At 40.3% G+C, this 19234-nt stretch overlaps 1 protein-coding gene across 2 annotated transcripts in view; it reads left to right on the top strand.

The window, feature by feature from the left end:
• The window catches only part of UBE4B (ubiquitination factor E4B), a 63821-nt gene that overhangs the window by 15359 nt on the left and 29228 nt on the right, over positions 1-19234 (top strand). The window contains exons 3-10 of one of the 2 annotated variants that reach the window (XM_054009319.1): positions 4866-5001; positions 5407-5494; positions 9345-9489; positions 10400-10628; positions 12061-12471; positions 13482-13595; positions 17590-17731; positions 18272-18372. In XM_054009319.1, the coding sequence (XP_053865294.1) occupies positions 4866-5001; positions 5407-5494; positions 9345-9489; positions 10400-10628; positions 12061-12471; positions 13482-13595; positions 17590-17731; positions 18272-18372 (1366 nt within the window). The remainder of the gene's footprint in view (positions 1-4865; positions 5002-5406; positions 5495-9344; positions 9490-10399; positions 10629-12060; positions 12472-13481; positions 13596-17589; positions 17732-18271; positions 18373-19234) is intronic. The other variant, XM_054009320.1, reaches the window with a different exon arrangement.

The raw sequence follows: 19234 nt of genomic DNA, 5'->3' as shown, positions 1-19234 counted from the left end.
GGATCAAGGCTGTAGCATGCATTTCATAATCTATCTACTTTTAGTGGGATTTATTTTTTCTCATCCATAAAGTTGAATAATTTGTGAATATCTAATATTGACCAATGGGCATCTCAGCAAAATCTAACTTGTCTTACAGGATCCCAGATCCCATTTTTCCTCCTCATTTTTAGAGAATGCTTAATTGGCTGAGAATGCTGTTAGAAATGACATGCTAATTGTCAGCTTCAGCCCTATATAGATTGTTAACCCACATTTACCACATTCCTTTGTTTTTGTTCACAACTGTTAAACTTACCATGTAAATTGTGGCAGGTGTGAGTTGCATATTCCTTCTGTGTTTTCATACCACTCAACAGAGCACACTTGTCTCTTCAGCCACAGAACTGGGATGTTTTGTTAATCTTAGTTTAATCTTAGTTTAACTGTATTTCTGGTGTACATGCTAATTAATAATACTTTGCATGTCTATTATGCCAGTCATCTAATGATCTCAGAATACATTTCAGACACAAAACCTGTCTGAGGAAGTTAAGTACACCTCTACCCCGATATAATACGACCCGATATAACATGAATTCGGATATAACGCGGTAAAACAGTGCTCCAGTGGGGTGGGGCTGTGCTCTCCAGTGGATCAAAGCAAGTTCTATATAATGCGGTTTCACCTATAACATGGTAAGATTTTTTGGCGCCCAAGGACAGCGCTATAGCGAGGTAGAGGTGTATTCTATTTGTATGCATTTTGCACACAGGGAAGTGGAGTCAGGAATAGTCTTGGCTTCTGGTGCTATGCTCTGGCCATTGGGCTGAATTCCTACCCCATTTAAATTAGAGGTTAAAGACTCATACCCTATTCCTTGAGATAGAGGTTTGCTTTTTCCCCTTCTCAAGAGAGAGTGGTTATCACCCCCTCTTCTATGAACTCTTCTTTAAGGCCCCATTTCGAGGCCACAATCCTCTAGCTAAGCAGGGTTTGGACACACTGCCTGATCAAGTTTGGCAGGTTATGGTTTGAAAATCGTACTCATTAAAACAAAGTGCTTGTTCTGTTCCTTCTTAGCTTGTCTTATTTTAGTTTGTAATTTTAAAAATATTAGTTTGCATTGGGATTACCCTGTAAGTGGATGGAATCCAAAATGGTGGTTGATCCTACAGAACAGTGGATATTCCAGCTGCACCTTGCTGCATGAATTTGCCATACTTTTCGGAAGAGAGCAGTTAGAGCTCTAATATTTGCCTCCTGCAAATCTGAACCTACTGGTACTTCTGTTAATACCTAGCATTTACATGGCACTTTAAATCTTCAAAAAGCTGCACAGACCTTAACTAATTAACATTGAAAAGGTATGATTACATTACATGTGTCTCTTAGCATATACAGTGGAATAAAAGAAATGCACAAAATATAGTGACTATAAAATTCTGCCCACACACAGATTTTGCCCAAAAGCTTCTCCTTCCCTCCTGAAATGGGGAGGATTGGCTGGGTTCACTCTAATTATTTCTCTACTTTTTTTTTTTTATTATTAACAGAAAAATTGATTACCACTGATAACTAGATGCCTTTCAAGCCACCTAACCTGGGGAATTGGGAGACTGACATAGTTTAGGAGTAAGAGCAAATAAACATCCCCACTAGCTTCCATAAATAAATTAGAAGATTTAAAAAACTGAGCTCTGCAATATGCATTTCAAATGCGGAACTTAATCATCTGAAGAAAGTGTCTCAAAATTCCAGCTATACATTAACATTAGGAAATCTATTTTTAATGTACAAGATGGCTTTGAGAGTAACCAGTTGTGTGAACTTAACTGTCAGCTGGTGTCTCTTCATTTGCCCCTAGCATGGCAAGGCTTTAAGGAGTGCATACTAATTTAGTGTTGCTCCATCCCCATCAAGTTACTGGGCCATCATTGCACTTTGTCAATAGTTCAGTCCTTTTTTGGAAGCTAAATCGGTACTTGTTATCAGAAGTGTTCTGAGAACTAAGGCTGCAGAAAACCCATAGAAAAAAGCTAACACATATTTTGAAGGGGGTGTTATGGAGACATAACCAACTCGGTGACCCTTTTCAGAATATGCCCTGTTTTTGGCTACCTGTTTCAATGTATAGATTTACTGTGTATATCGGAATCATGTTAAGATACAATAGTACTCCCTCAAATTCTGATAGATGGGACCATGCTGTATTATAACATGATTCCCCCAACACAGTACTTTTTGTGTGTGTGGTGTGGAGCTAATTTATTGACACCCTCTCTGCGTTGCAGCTGAAACTTTTCTAACAATAACCATGTGGTTGTTTCTAGTGTAGGTCCCTGACCAAGTTGAATAGGGATTTTTTTATGACAATTTAGCCAAATTATGCCACAGTGCATACTGTCTCCCATTCCATGTTTATAACATGGATTTAAAAATACAAAAACCCTTTTCCATATTGGATAAAGAAACTGCTAGAAACAAGGACGTCTGACAACTTCTCGCTTAAACTAGTTTTACACCAGTGTAACTCCATTGAAGTCAATGGAATTACTCCAGATGTACACTCATATGTAGAAAGAGAATCTGGCCCAACCCCATTTAAATAGCTATTGCTAACATGATTTGTTATAAAGTGTGGACACAACCAGAAGTTTGTTTTTTAAAGTTTTGAGAAGGTGTTTTACTTAATTTATTCTTCATTTTGACCAAATGAAGCAAAATGTTTTTTCCCAAATTATATTCTTCTGCAGACTGGCCTTACTTTTGCTGTTCAGATTTCCTCATGAGGTTGAAATTTGTGTCAAGGCTTTGAAATATTTTGTGAAGAAACTGCTAAAACAAACCACTTGCAGAAAAAATGCCATAATCCTGCATCTGTTCTACTTCACTGTCCACATTGTTAACTTGAAAATGTGATACTACCATAAGCATGGGAGAAGCTACTGCAGAATAGAGTAATGCTGGAACAGGCCCAGTGCTAGAATTTAAAAATAGATTATCAATCTGGTTTTACACTTTTTACCTGAAACCTAATACTAATCGGGGAATATCTTGTAAATAACAGATGGAAAACCCTATAGGAGTGGAATTCACTGCTGCTTTTATATTAAACAAGCAGGCTAATAATACCTTTTTCTTTGCTTGGTCTTCAAAGAGCCCAGTTATCAGCATACAAGTATAATACCTCAGAACTGCTACAGTAACAGTTTGTAATTTAATAATTTATTACTAGACAAGACTTAACCTAACATCGCTCTCCCTGACCAAGTATCACCAGGCAGAAATTTTAGGAGCGTGCTGCACTTCAGCACTGACCTCTATATGGATGTCAGTAGCGCTCAGTCTACTTTCGGTAGTTTGAATCCAAGGTTTATTCTGCATTAATATGAATTTTGTATGTGTATTTTTCCCTACACCCTTGAATGCTGGTGTGCATGCCTTCACATCAGAGAGAACCTGGCTGATTGGCACCCAGGTTAGCCTAGCCATGTTGCATAGCTGCACTTCAATTATTTTATCCTCACTGGTGCTGTGCTCATCTGTCTGCATATCTAGAATATCTGGGGCATATTGCGTGGTTCTTTGTGCTTTAGTAAGTTGAGCCACACTGGTTCTTTCCCACTGAATTGTGGGAGAACTTGTTTGCCCTTTCTTGGCACATGGAGGGAATCGTGGGAAAAGGGTCAGCATTTGAATGGTCTTAGCCTGCATCCTCACTGCAAAGTGGGCAGGATACTACCCAAGCGAAAGCCTCACTTGGGGTACAGATTATACTCCATGACTGGCCAGCTAGCGTGGTTGAAAGCACCATTGAACTCGGGGCGGAGGTTTTAGTGTGTGGAGGAGAACCAGCTTATGGGCAACACTCAGGTCACAGCCGAGGTTAACTCTGCAATGAAGACTATAACTTTTGTGTTCATCTGAAGATCGATAAACAGACGGGATTGGTATGACCTGGCAGTCTTTTGACAGCATATAGCACTGTCTTACACATGACCAGAGTTTGATAGTGAGCTTAGTTCCTTGCTTGGGAAGGTGGACTGGGGTTGCACTGGTGGGACCCACATGTAGATGTACCAACCTGCCTCAAAGAGGAGAGTTTGGTCACTGCAGACAGGTCTGGCGAAGGAAATTCCTTTTTTCTTCTGGCCCAACTCACAAAAGCAAAAATGGATTTGCATATAAACTGCTTTTGGTGCAAACTATTAGCTTGTGTGTGTGCGTCTGTGAGGGTGATCTGTCCACATGAGGGATGGGGGGTCAGACGGATGGAGACGCAGTGATACCTATACATATCTAATAATGTATCTATAAACGACTCCATGAACTTTAAAACTTGGCAACAATTTGCTGTGAGGCACATCTTCTGATTTGGTCAGTCACGTTCTACAGCCTGAGGCTTGTTGTTGTTTTGTCTATTAACAGCATGTACATTATTTATTTGCTTTAGGATTAATTTTTAAAAACTGGCTGACCTCACAAAGCTGTAAGGAAATTGCATCAAAGCCCCAGTATGGATTACCTTCCTCTCACATTGATCACTTCAGGCATTTGCATTCAGTGCAATTTTTTGGAGGGAGACGGGTGGGAGAAAGGTGTTATTGAGCTGAATAAGTGTATTTGACACATCCACATTTCTTACCTGAGCATGTTGGAAAAGAAGGAAAAATTCCTGTAGCCCTCTTTTTGAGCTCTGGTGTAAATCACTGCCAACATGTAAATCTTGCTGCTATGTAAACCTTGGTACAGTAATGCATTACCTGGAATCCTTAATAGCTGGATTGAGAAATGATTGCAAAAAACTACATGGACCTCACTGGATAATTATGTGGTGGCTTTCTATCTCTGCAGCACTAATCTGGTTGTTGCTTTTCTTTAGGAGTAGCCCACCGAAGCCAGAGCAGCGAAGGAGTGAGTTCGCTCAGCAGTTCCCCATCTAACAGCCTTGAAACACAATCTCAGTCTCTCTCCCGGTCCCAGAGCATGGATATTGATAGTGTCTCCTGTGAGAAAAGGTAAAGAACGCTGCTTATACTACCAGACAGGTACTGCAGTACAGGCCATCTAAATATGTACAAAGAAAATACACTCTTTATCTTCCACTCCCAACATGTTAAAGGTCAAGGTTAAAATGCTGTATTATTTCCTACAGTGTATATTTTTCTTTGCCTGCTTAAGAAATTCAGTGTCATATTTCCTGTGTTTAAAGCAAACATAATATGAGAGGCAGACCCAAAAGACCCATTTACTGGCTAGTAACTTTTAATTGCCACATTTATGGATCTGGCTATTCCCATGCATCCGTCCTCTTTCCTCAGCAGTTTCCGTTTAAGAGAACACTCCTTCAGTCAGCATCTTCATAAAGAACTGTCTTTGGGTTTCCAGCAGTTAATGGGCTCTTCTGTTCTTTCCTCTTACAGTATGTCCCAGGTGGATGTAGATTCAGGAATAGAGAACATGGAGGTCGATGAGAGTGATCGCAGAGAGAAAAGGAGCCTGACTGATAAGGTTGGCTAGTCCCAGAGTCTCTTTCATTTCAGGCCAGATGGAGAAACTCTGTATTGTGACGTTTTAGCTCTTGCATTTTATAAGCGAGTTTACTTGGATTATGAAACTTAAATGTTTAAATTTAAAGCACGACTGTTTTATTGTTTAGTGTAATGCATGCTACTGTTTCATAAAGTATTAGATTTGTTTTACAAAGACTTTGGCTTAGACTCAGTCTACTGCCTTTTACTTGTATTAGTGAGGCAAATGGACTAATAGATGAGCATTATGGTACTGGCTTTGTTCTCAATTTTTCCGTGCAGATGTCTTGCTTTCCCTTTTACCTCTAGAAGTTTTAAATCAGACTTAGAGAAATGTTCCTAATCAGAATCAATCTTTGGTAGGCCCCCCAAAGGATATGGAACAATAGTCAGATTTGTGGAAGAGCAAAATACAGTATTTCTCCTAATCTGTCTTCCATTGGATCACTCACCTTTATGCCATATAGATGTTTTTGAGGGGAAGTACCCAGCCTTCAAGCTTCATCTGACTACACTCCCTTTCTCAAATTCCCTGGTCAAACCTAAAACAGACAGAACTCATGAGATAATGAACTTTTGTAGCAAGCAACTGGATGGTCTCGGAGTGTTTTCTGCACAATAGCTTCAGCAATCCAGTTGATGGAAAAATGCTCTCGAGAGACCTAGGGAGGGATATTCTACCTTGCAATAAAATTAGTTTAACCCTCGAAATTTGATTTTTCTGCAATTAGATCAAAGCAAACACTTGTTACGGGAAATAATGGATATAATTTTGAAGACCATGTTCTCCTTTGTAAAGCGCTTTCAGATCTCCTAATGAAAAGCACTATGAGAGTTAGGTATTATTATTTATTTATTTATTACAAAAGAGAGAAAGAAGAGCAGCTAGCTCTCCCACCCATCTAGGCAAGGGATGGGACCCTGAAGAGCAGAACAGGGGGGAACCAGACCCAAAGCTCAGATTCACTCCAAAGTTATCACTTGACTCTGGGTCCAATGCTAGAAATGCGGCCTTAATGTGGGTGTGGAGAAGCTTCCACCACCATTTTTGCAGTGCTCCTTCTAAGCCTTTGTTTACCTTTGCACTTTCAGTAATAAGCTCAGTTGGTGAAAGTCTGGCTTTGAGCCATGTTGCAATAACCCTGATGCAGAACTTATTTTTCTGAGCAGTCGCTGGTTGCAAGCCAGGCAGTCAGACTGCTTCCATTGTGCTGCTGTGAAATAAGTAGTTTCAAATCAAGGGTGGCTTGAATGGTGGGGGGCTCAGTGGAGAGTACGAAGAAGCTTTGCAAACTTGGCTTGATTCCTCTTTAGCCTTCTGACTACTGTGAGTGAATGAATTGGAAAGGAGGCATCCCAAACCCAATTTATAAGTAGGAAATTTCCTTCCCTTCCTTCTGCATGGAAAATGTGGGCATTATTTTAGAATAACTTTGATAGTTTGATAATGTCAGTATTGAAGCCTTTTTGTTTGCATGAAAAGGAAATAGAAGAGTTTGGGGTTTAGTTCTTGTGTTGTGTGAAATAGAAATAGTACCAGTTTAATTGTACATGCCTTACGGTTGTTAATTGAATTCACACTAAGTTATCATATCCTGCCCAGGCTTCTAGGTTATTTGAGGTCTGTAATCCTGTGTATTGTTTCTTGGCTGCAGAGGAGGGATGGAAAAATGGGAAACAATAGTGGGAGATAACTTTTGTGGGAGTGGTAAGGAAACTGAGGCAATCTTTGCTGGATCTTGAGTGCTAACCTGTCAGATTTTTTTTTTTTCCAGTTTTTTTCTAGTTTGAATTTTCTCCCTCCCCTGCCAACCTTTCCTTTTTTTAAAGAGAGCAACTTCTTCAGAAGATACTGACTTATCTTGATACTTTTTAAAAAGCTCAATATCAGCTGAATACCTGATGTGTTCTAGCTGATAACTATCCCATACTCTTCCAGGCGAATGGGCTTTGATCCAACAGGCATTTTCCATCTCTTAATGGTATGGCTTAAAATCGCATTTGCTGGGGTTTTGTCATTGTGATGTGATCTGGCCCTTTTACTTTGTGTAACATACAACTTTAGCATGTATTGGAAACTGATGTACGGTAAAATGAGAACAAAGGCATATGGGTTCAAGCTATTCCAATGCAGACCACCTCAGGTGAATTGTATTGCTTAAGTCAGTAGCTGGAGTTGTTGCCATTAAGAAGTCAGCATTTGCCAACAAGAAGGAAAGAGAATAGAAAAGATGGCAACAAGTGTGTTGGGTTGTGGTGTGATGGAATAAGGAAAAGTGGGATGAGGACAGTCCAGTCACCAATCCAGTGACCAGTGTGTCCCAACAAAAGGTGTTTGGGAACTGGTGGAACGTGCCCTACATCATAGAGCTCCAAGTGCAGGGTTCTTGCTGGGAAGTGCTAGAGGAAAAAAAGAAGAAATAATTTTAGGCAGAAACCACTGACCAAAGATTGCTGGTTGCATATATGTCCTGGAAAGGTTTTTAAACACTCTCAATCCCTCCCTCTTTGCAGATGACGATTATTTGAAACTTACTTCCCTTATTTCTTGAGCCACTTTTCTATCTGTGCGCCCCAAAATCTGACATCACCTTTGTAAAACCACGGTAATTCATTCCTTGTGTTAGCAATTATTTATAGTGACAACTTTTTGAGGGGAATAACTGCAGAGAAGCTTGTTTTGCCTTGGAATTGAATACAGTTAACATGACTTTGCTAAGTGAAGGGAGGAGAGGAATGAGGCAGGCCCTTGAGTACTTTGTCCTGCTTTCCTCTTTCGAAAGAGAGGCAAAGCCTTGGGGCTGGGTGAAACAAAAGCTAGATCGAGCAAGCAACAGTTTGTAACAGCTCTCCCCAAGTGTTATGACCAAAAGTTTTCACTTGGTATCAGTATTAATTTTCTCCGTTTATTTTTTTTTTTCTTGTATTCTCTGTTTGACAAAGTACTTATTAACTATGCTGGGACCTATTTACATTCATTCAGGTCTCATCTAGCAACTGGAAATCCCCAGTTGCTTCCAGGTATCACAGCGTGCAAACTGCAATGTCATTTACAGTGGAACTTCCGTGTAGAATTAAGTTTTTAAGAGACGCTGACTTGTGCCGTGAGACTGCTCCTACTCCCATTTAAGTCAATGGAAGTACTTCAAAGAGTTGGGATCCGGCCATGAATAAAGAGCGTTCCTCTGTATTTAACATTCTGCAAGCCAGCTAACTGGAAATGGTTTTTAACTGCTGTATGGACACAATTATTTTTGTTGGTCTTTTTTTGGTAAAACAAAGATTGGGATTAAAAAGAGGGGGAAATCTTTAGGTTTTCATTTTGAGATGAAATCTTAAAAAATGGAGGTCCTGTCTGCTCTGGGTGGACGTTAAATAAAATTAAAATCAACATAGAACTCTTGTAAGAGTAGAGAGTTGCGCCAGTATCTAGGCTAAAATTTTTCTTCCTTCCACACCATTTTCTAGTATGATGTATGCCAGTTGCTTAGCACCATATAGTTGTGTGATATCATTTCATTTCTCCTATAACTCTTCTTTGTATAATTTTTCTTTTTGAAATATTTTCTGATACTGGTATGACTGTCCTTTCATAAGCACACAGAATCTGCTACCAGAGTCTAGTTGTGGCTTTCAAACTGACATGTAAGAAGCCTTGCAGAACATTTTCTTTACAGAATCAATGGATAATAAGTGTTGGATTTTGTTTGTCCTGTTTCCTTTTGCCACCAGAGCTGATTTAAGGTGTCGTATTTTGCCTGTTGAAACTTTGACTTGCATAAGCCAAACCAAAATGAATGCAAAACATGTTTCCCTCTTCCCTCAACAAGGAGCCTCCATCAGGATCTGAAGTATCCGAGGAGCAGGCCTTACAGCTGGTCTGTAAGATCTTCAGAGTATCCTGGAAGGACCGAGACAGAGATGTCATCTTCCTCACTTCGCTCTCTGAGCAATTTAAGCAGAACCCAAAAGAAGGTAGGAACTTCAGCTGTTCCCATTGTGCTAGTTGGGGGATGAAAGAACAAATTGGAGGAGTCTTGTCATTGTTTTCAAACATTAAAATGGTGTGGCTGGCTTGTTGTCTAGCTTCATCTCTAGCTTTTTGTTCGGCTGCTGTCATATAACTGATGCTTGAGCTTTTCTAGCTTCATTCTTTGCTTGATGCAGAAGTTACTGAGCACAAAATACATTTGTCATCAGCAGATGCCGTTACAATGGGGCCACAATACATGGACAAAGGCGAGATTCTGCAAGGTGCTGAGCACCAGCAACTCCCGTTGAAGTCAACGGCCTTAACAAAATTGAGCAATCTGTTGTTGGGAAATTATTGTGGCAGCATTGCCATGCTTTTGACTCTTTCAGAAACCCTTTTAAATTGAAGTATTCAATATTGCATCATCATAGATAGGGCTGCTGTTCATTTGATAAAACTAAGGAAGTCTGCTATCTCTTTATTAGGTTGATCGCCATTTCGTCAGATATAAATGTCCGCTTACTAGATACCAAAATAGTTCATTGCTCATTTAAACTTGTTTGCTTTTCCTTGTGACATTCTGTGACCTAACTCAACAAAAGGAAGGAAAATACAACCGAGTTTAAAAAGAAAATTATCTGTAATGTCCACAGGAATGACATTAGGCCATGCACAATTCTTTGCATTTTCCACAAACCTTGAGCTTGAATGTTGCTGTATTCTCAAAACCCGAGATGATAGAGACCAAATGATAATTTTTAAAATAAAGTAACCTCGTCTATTGCTGTTGGCAACAATAGCATTTAATTTATGGAAATAGAAGAAAATATTTTGGTTGGGCTAACCACCGAGGTCCCTCAGGAGAATCCTCATCGCCACACCAATCCCTAATTTTCTTGCTGTCCTCTTCAGTGTTCTCAGATTTTAAGGATTTGATTGGCCAGATTTTAATGGAAGTTCTGATGATGTCCACCCAGTCGAGGGATGAAAACCCATTTGCCAGCCTGACAGCCACATCCCAGCCAATTGCAGCAGCTGCCCGGTCACCTGACAGAAATCTGATTCTAAACGCTGGCTCCAACCCAGGAACAAGTCCTATATTCTGTAATGTGGGCTCCTTTGGTTCCAGCTCTTTATCCAGGTAACTTTGAGTACACTAGAATGTTGGTTTTGTAAGGGTTAGCCTTAGGCCTGATTTACACTTAAAAGGTAGATTGATATAATTGTAGCTCAAGGAGCATGAAAAATGACACTCCCCTTATGTAGCCATTCTGACTTAACCGCTGGTGTAGACATTAGTAGCTCAACAGAAGAATGCTTCTGTCAGTCTTGCTACCGCAAAGAGGTGGCGTTACTACAGTGACAGAACAATCGCTTCCATTGGTGTAGTGTCTAAACTATGGGGTTACAGCAGCATAGCTACAGTGCCATAGTTAGGATTTGTTTACACTACAGAAGCATGAGTTCTTGCATTTAACGTCCTCTGCTTCATATAGGCATAGAAATGCCACAAAAGCAGCAAGTATAAAAGGTTAAAAAGTATGCTTCATCCTTCTGCACCAGCATGTTCTTCCACCTTCTTGACTGGACCTCCGTGGTTAAATGCACATTCGGTAATTAAGACCAGATCCTCAGCTGATGTAAACTGATACAGCTCCATTGAAGAGAAATGGATATAAACTATCCATCGACAAGTTTAGGCTTGACATTAGACAAAGGTTTCTAACCATCAGAGAAGTGAAGTTCTGGAACAGCCTTCCAAAGGGAGTAGTGGGGACAAAAAAAACTAACTGGCTTCAACACTGAACTTGATAAGTGTGTGGAGGGGGAGGTATGATGGGACAGTCTACAATGGCATGTAGCTGATCTGTGGCAGCAAATATCTCCAACAGCCCGTCATGGGACACTATATGAGAAGGGCTCTGAGTTGCAGAGAATTCTTTCCCAGCTGTCTAGTTGGTAGGTCTTGCCCACATGCTCAGGGTCCAACCGATCCCCATATGTGGGGTCGGGAAGGAATTTCCCCCCACGTCAGATTGGCAGAGACCCTGGGGGGTTTTTCACCTTCCTCTGCAGCATGGGACACGATCACTTTCCGATTTAAATTAGTGTAAATGGTGGATTCTCTGTAACTTGAAGTCTTTAAATCATGATTTGAGGACATCAGTAACTCAGCCAGAGGTGAGGGGTCTATTGCAGCAGTGGGTGGCCGAGGTTCTGTGGATTGCACTATGCAGGAGGTCAGACTAGATGATCATGGTAGTACCTTCTGACTTTTAGAATCTGAGTCTATGAAGTAATTGGAGCCTCACTGACAGGTGAGGATCTGGCTCTTAACTTTTAAATGTATAATCCAAGCAATGAAATTGATACGTTGTTTAAATATTGCAAATATTCTAAAATGAGAATCAGTAGGTAAAAGCATTGTATGTGGTGTGTTATGTGGAATATTCATATACTGATTGGTTAGTAGTAGTGGGGTGTTTCTGTTGTTCATTTTGTCTCTCGCTTGCCCTTCTTCTATGTATCCTAAATGGCTGCTTTTTTTCCTTTTCCCCACTTAATTGATTTAGTCTCTATGGGACTAGTCCAGCTCCTAGTAACAATTTCTCAAGCCATGTGCCAATGACTGGTTCATCTGTTACCCCACCAGCCAGTTCACTTGCCATCACATCTGTGCCTTCCATTTCTGTCAGCCCTCATCTCACAGCAGCAAGTCCTTCTGGAGTCCAGCCCTCCTCTCCAAGGTACCACCCATATACCATCACCCACCCCTGGGGCTTTTCAGCTTCTCATATCCCACGCTCCTTGAATATCTCCATCCCAGCTAGCTCACCAAGTCCTCCAGTCATGGCTACCAGTCCTCAAGCTGTGCCAGTCAGCTCGTCCAGACAGAGGCCCACAACAGTGGGCCCACCTTTGTCCACTGCTTTGCCCGGTACCTTGAGCAGGAGTTCTTCTTTCCTAAACAGGATTCCTTCTAGGTAATTCACAAGCACAAACAGTGTCTATTACATATGCAGTGCAGGGTGTGGTGCATTTTATGCTGTTTGGAAGAACTCGTCTCTGTACTGAGCTCACTCTACTTACCAAGCGTTGATTTTTCTGTTGGTGTTGAGCTAATACGTTGACTTGCTAATATATTGACTTGCTAACAAGCCCTGGCTGCCAAAGTACTAAACCTTTTTCTGTAGGTATTTGATATTTAACGTAATTGGCATAAAGGTAGCAATATCATTCTATATTTCCCCTTCCTTTTATTCTCCTTTACCCCCTTTCCCCTTCCTTTTATTCTCCTTTACCCCCCTCCTTACTGATAAACTATCTTCCTTTCGTTTAAATTGCAGTTCAGACACTCATGCTGGATAGTCTATCAAAGAGGTCTCCTGCTTTGTAATTAACTTGGTGTGGATCTTCAGTTGGTTTGTTGAATGCTCTTGCTTGCTGGAGTATGTCAGATTTGACTCCTTAGTGTATAGATTTAAATGATAGATTAGCGTCTCTTTGTCAGCAAAGACCGGTACTAACTACTGTGCAGGCCCTCCGCTAGCTGCTTCCAGGATCCCCCAGCTTCTGCAGGAGGGAGAAACCAACAAACAGCCTTTTTGGTGCTCTCATTTTTTGCTCTGCAAATGCTGTGGTTCAGTTGAGCAGCTCAGAGCTCTGATCTTTAGTATTCAGTGAGATCGAAGGGCTTCCATTTATGCTGTACTTTTTCTAAAGACTCTCCTTGTTTACTTCATTAGTTGTGTATGAATGTTTTTATCTCGGTATGTGAATAACTCATAGTCAGTAGCGTCATGGAGCATGTTAGCTTAATTTTGATTTTTCTAATGTCCTGGATTGTATTAACCATTGTTTGCTGCATGTTTAGGAAGATTTTTGACAGATAATTTATAAAGGAAAACTATAGCAGTTTTACTTTTCCTGCTGTCTTTTCATTTTTAAAATCTGTTTTGTTCTCTGATGGCCTTTTTCGCTTTTGTTGCGGTAGTATATACGACAACCCTTTCTCCCTCCTCTTCCTTGCCGTTTCTGATGTGTCTGGGGACAGTAGTGATGAAGAAAACGAAGATGGTGATTTTTCTTGTGTCCAGTTTGGGTCCAGGTATTGGAGAAATAGAATGTAACTTGCATGTTTGGGTGCTCTAGGAACTAACAGTTTGTGGAGCTTTAAGCGTTCTTCAGTGGAACTTTGGAAATAAGTAAAGAAGCAGATAACTTGGACAGGTCTTAATGGGAGATGAAGGATAAACATGCATAATGAGTCCTACTTAGCCAGTTCTTTTAAAAAAAAGACACGACTCAGAATACAGGAAATGTTAGTCATGTTGCCCTTCAGGTTTAATGACTACAAAGTCTGAAATAGCCGTGTGAGTTGAACTCCTTACTGAATGCATGATATGAGGAATATTGCTCATCAAAAACTACATCCTTTAAAGTCCGTGCTATCTCCTGCACAAGCACTTCTTCTGAATACTTGAAAATGAGGACAGAAGTTAGTGGGGAGTAAAAGACCGATCCAGATCCTTAGCTGATGTAAATTGGTGCAGTTGCATTGAAGTTAATGGAGCTACAGCACTTTACTCCAACTGAGCATCTTTCCTCTAATCTGTGAAACACATGTTACCTGATTCTCAAGTGCACAAGTAGAAATCAGCAGCCAGTGGAGATGGGGTGGTGAAGACTGATACATTTGGGACACTAAGTTGGGGAGAAAGATAGCTTATTGTGAGTCAAAGACATGGCCATCCCATTGTGAAGTTCTTCAGTTTATATGGCACTGAAATACATGACAACAAAATGAGAATGGATATGTTCACTGCATGTGGAGGTTACCCATTAGCCTTGCAAATATATTACACTTCGTTGAATATTGAATGGGCCAGGCAGGAGATGCCTCTAGGAATGACAATGAAGGGTAGGATCTTCTGTAATGATATGTGTAGCTGGAGAATAATAGCAAATGGCTGAATGTGTATCACAGTCTCTCAACCTCCTTTGAAACATTTTTGCTGTAGGATGCAACTTCTGAAATGAAAAAAATAAACAACTCCCTGAATGCGTGTTGCTCAGTTCTAGATGATCTGTTTTCCTGGTCTGGCCCTGGTGATATTGGTTCCATTATTCCCATTAAAAAATATCTATAAGAAACATTTTTGGCATCTATTCTTTTCTTTTGCACTTAGCCAAATTAGGAGATGGGTATGGGAATAGTATATGGGAAGCATGCCCTTTGGAGAAGGGGAGTTCTTTGGAAAACAATAGCTCTATAACATTTCCAGCATATTGAATACTTTACACCCATCTTCAGTTTCCTGACCCAAGCTGATGGCGGCCAGCCGCTGATCTGTCTTAAGATACTGTAAAGGCTTCTTTATAGCAATAAAAATCTAATCATGATGCTTACAACATTGTGCTTATTGTCTCGTGTATTCCAGATAGGGTGTTTATATCTTGAGTATAACAAAGAGCAATAAGACTTTTTAAAAGGAGAATTTAGTCTGAATATTAATTTTTAAGAATTCCTAAATTAGGGAAATCTACTTAGGATTTGAAGTATCCTCCCAAGAGAAGTGGGTGGAAGCACCATTGCTTGGGACTTCTAAAACTAGACTAGACACCGAACTGGAAAGTGCCATGTAGGGAGAAATCCAGTCCTGCACAGGAGAGGAGGAAAGTCCAACGAGACCTTTCCAGCTCTTATGTATGTGGTTGTCAGTGGTGGAACATTAGAACATAACTCTTGTGACAAAGTTAAAAACTGTAGATTTTATAAATAGTTGTTGGAAGATTCTCAAAGAGGTGAGTTGAATAAACTCCCATCTGCCAATCCTCACTGAGTGATTTCAGGAGAAGTATTTTATTCAGATTAAAGTTTTGCAGTTTGTGTACAGGGAATTCTGCGTTGTTTTCACCCTTTGCTTTAATTTCAAATCTTACACCTGTGCTATTGAAAACGTAGCCCAGATGTCAGTTAACACAATTTGTGCAGTGTAATCTCTTATGGGACTGCCACGCTTCAGGTGGCTTTGCTGGTATGTTATGTCGTGACATTCTAACTGACTGCAGAGGAATATCAGTGTAAAGTATTAACATGATAATCTAACATTTATGCAATAACTTTCATTTTGAAAGTTACAAAGCACTTTGCCTGTGTAATAAACATACATAGCTGTGTGTAGGAATCATTTCAGCCATTGCTGAAATGAAGTTGCCTATAAAGTAACTAACTTTGGCGTGAAAACCCTTTTTTGAAAAGAAGTTGATATTGTACAAATAAAGGTGGTGATTTTCAGGCTGGAGGTGAGAAACTCCAAAGAGGCTACATGGAGAAAAGCATATGTATGTGTAGTTTTACACTGGATCAAAGCTTGAACCAATAACATGTCAGTAGGGTTAAACTGGTTATTGGGGTGGAGATGTTAGCAATGAGACAGACGGTACGTCTATACAGCAAATAAAAACCATGGCTGGCCCATGCCAGCTGACTCAGGCTTGTGGGGTTGTTTCATTGCTGTGTAGACTTCTGTGCTGCAGCCTGAGCTCTGAGACCCTCCTACCCCACAGGGTCCTAGAGCCTGGGCTCCAGCCCAAACCCTGGGTCTCTGGGTATGTCTACATAGCAGTGAAACAGCCATGCAGCCCGAGCCCCATGAACCCAAGTTGGCTGGTACGGGCCAACTGCGGGTTTTTGTTTGCTGTTTAGACATACCCAGAGACCCTGAAAAATGGCCTTGTGAAGAATAGCTGTTTGACCACCCATATTGACAGGTTTTTATTTTTTTAAACTTGTTATATGTAGTTGTAAACTATTTTATAAACTGAGATTTGCATGTTAAATAAAATTGCCAAGTTTAAACTGGAGAGAAAGAGAGACTTGGGATAGAGGATCAAGGAGAAAAGGGTTCTGTTCCTGTGTCTGTCATGGATTTCCCGTGTAACCTTGGGCAAGTAACTTCATCTTTCATTTTTCATGTCTGTAAAATAGAGGATGGTGATGAATGCCTATCCCAAGGCAATAAATATGAGACCCTGCCAGAGATAGAGGTATCAAAAAGAAGGTGTTGGTGTTAGCTGATAACCTAAGGCACCACATGTTGTCAGGACCAGGTGGTATATCCAAGAATTCTGACAGACAAAAGAACGCAGTGTCTGAGCTGCTAATGAAAACAACCAGTCTCCTAAAAGTGAGCTGTTGTATTGGAGAGCTGGAGGGAAGCAAACGGGGAACCTATCTTAAAAAACAAAACATGCAGCCACCAGAATCCAGTTTACTTACATAAACTTACATTACTTATGTATGGATTTACTTACGGGGAGGAGGAAACGTCTTACACTTCTGTGATTCACATTCCTGTGATTCGAAGAATTACAGCCCAGTAAACATTGCTTCAGTCCCAGCCAAACTATGTGAAATTGTAACTGAAAAATAAAATTCCGTTGCATGATATAATAGGGAGAAACTAGCATGGCTTCTGTGACTGATTATATTAACCAAATGTGTGTGCTCAAAAAATCTGAATAAAAAATTATACAAAAAAAGTGTGATTGTTGCTGAATTTACAGTAGATGCCCAAGAGAGAATGTGAAGCAGCTGTGTGGAGGGGTTTTGTTACTTTTTCAGTGTTGCTGGTCAGATAAATTGGGAACCATAAAAAAGAGTGCAGGAGTAGGGTACAACTAGCTAGAAGCATCACTGCTTGAAGACTGGCTGCTTCACCTCTGTAATCCACAATCTGAGAATCACTTTTATAAAGGCCCATTAGCGTTACATTCCTTTTACCATCTGTCAAACATCTGCACTGTCTTGATCCCCCTTTAGGAATTGCATTAGGCTGCTTGCTGAGCAAGCAAGAGAATGTGAGTCATGTGAGAATACGGTCTTCTCAAGATCTGGACAAAAACCTTTAGCAACTTCTGCTCAGGTCACACAAACAAACTTACTTTTACAGGTCTTGTCTGCATGAGTGTGGTGTGTTGGGATGAGGTTTTCTGCTATAAAGAAGTTGTTTGCCAGAGAAAGTTGGGAGCATGCAAGACATTGGTAGAAGAGGGATATACATCTTGATTTTCTTTTTCTCCATTTTTTTTTTTTTAAGTGTGGGAGGCTCTGCTGGAGCAAGTGCTTGTGATTCCTGCAGTGACCATTTCAGCATTGAAACTTGTAAGGAGACAGAGATGCTGAACTACCTCATTGAGTGTTTTGACAGAGTTGGAATAGAGGAGAGAAAAGCACCAAAGGTATTGTAGAGAAGAGTAAAGCCATATTTGCAACACCACTGAGTCTTGAACTGTCTTCTCTTACTTTACGTTGCCCAGAGGGGAAAGATAGTTTGCAGCAGATAGCTCTATAAAAGCTTTGTGAGAAGTTTTGTTTTATTACTGAGATTCCTATTTGGCCTTTTAAAGTTTGTGTTCAGAACCCCCATCTGTGTTAGTTGGACATCTGTAAAATTGACATTGTTTTGGGGACTGACATGCATCTATCTATTCCCTTTCCTTTGCTTTAAATTGTTTATTACACATAGAACCACATCTCTAAGACCAGCAGCCTTTGCTGTTAACATAAACCTAAACGTCTCCCTTGTAGACAACAGTGGAATGGAAAATATTTAGTTCAGCTCATTAAATGTAATCTGAAGAATCTTTAGCTGGAAATATGCCATCTATGCCATCTGTTTGCTTAGATTGCATGAATGCAGAAGTTGTTCACAGCCTTTCCTGTGTCTTATCTATGAATGTTTTCATTCTGCATTAAAATTATTTTTTAATTCTTCTTAGATGTGTAGCCAGCCAGCGGTTAGCCAGTTACTGAGCAACATCCGATCACAGTGCATTTCCCATGCTGCTTTGGTGCTACAGGGATCTTTAACACAACCAAGGTGAGTAAAGTTGATGTTGGTCATGAAATAGACACACATCTAACACAGAATTTGTATATCTACAGAAGCAGATAAAAATTGAGTAAAATCAGCTACAGAAATGGGACACCTTTTCGGTCAATATGTATAGTATGTAACATTACATACATATAAAATGGGAAATGATTGCCTAGGAAGGAGTACTGTGAAAAGGGATCTGGGCAGCCATAGTGGACCACAAGCTAAATATGAGTCAACAGTGTAACACTGTTGCAAAAAAAGTGAACATCATTCTGGGATGTATTAGCAGGAGTGTTGTTAGCAAGATAAGAGAAATAATTCTTGCGCTCTACTCTGCGCTGATTAGGCCTCAACTAAAGTATTGTGTCCCGTTCTGGGTGCCACATTTCAGGAAAGATGTGGACAAATTGGAGAAAGTCCAGAGAAGAGCAACAAAAATGATTAAAGGTCTAGAAAACATGACCTACCAGGGAAGATTGAAAAAATTGGGTTTGTTTAGTCTAGAAAAGAGGGGACATAAGTTTTCAAGAACATAAAAGGTTGTTACAAGGAGGAGGGAGAAAATTGTTGTTCTTAACCTCTGAGGATAGGACAAGAAGCAATGGGCTTAAACTGCAGCAAGGGAGGTTAGGTTGGACATTAGGAAAAACTTCCTAACTGTCAGGGTGGTTGAGCACTGGAATAAATTGCCTCCGGAGGTTGTGGAATCTCCATCATTGGAGATTTTTAAGAGCAGGTTAGACAAACACCTGTCAGGAATGGTCTATATAATACTTAATCCTGCCATGAGTGCAGGGGACTGGATTAGATGACCTCTTGAGGTCCCTTCCAGTTCTATGATTCTGTGATTACAGTGGCTCAG

The sequence above is a fragment of the Malaclemys terrapin genome, chromosome 19 (assembly GCF_027887155.1).
Source record: "Malaclemys terrapin pileata isolate rMalTer1 chromosome 19, rMalTer1.hap1, whole genome shotgun sequence".
Taxonomy (NCBI): domain Eukaryota; kingdom Metazoa; phylum Chordata; order Testudines; family Emydidae; genus Malaclemys; species Malaclemys terrapin.
The sequence above is the reverse complement of the archived record's forward strand: the minus strand, read 5'-3'. Positions and strand labels throughout refer to the sequence as shown.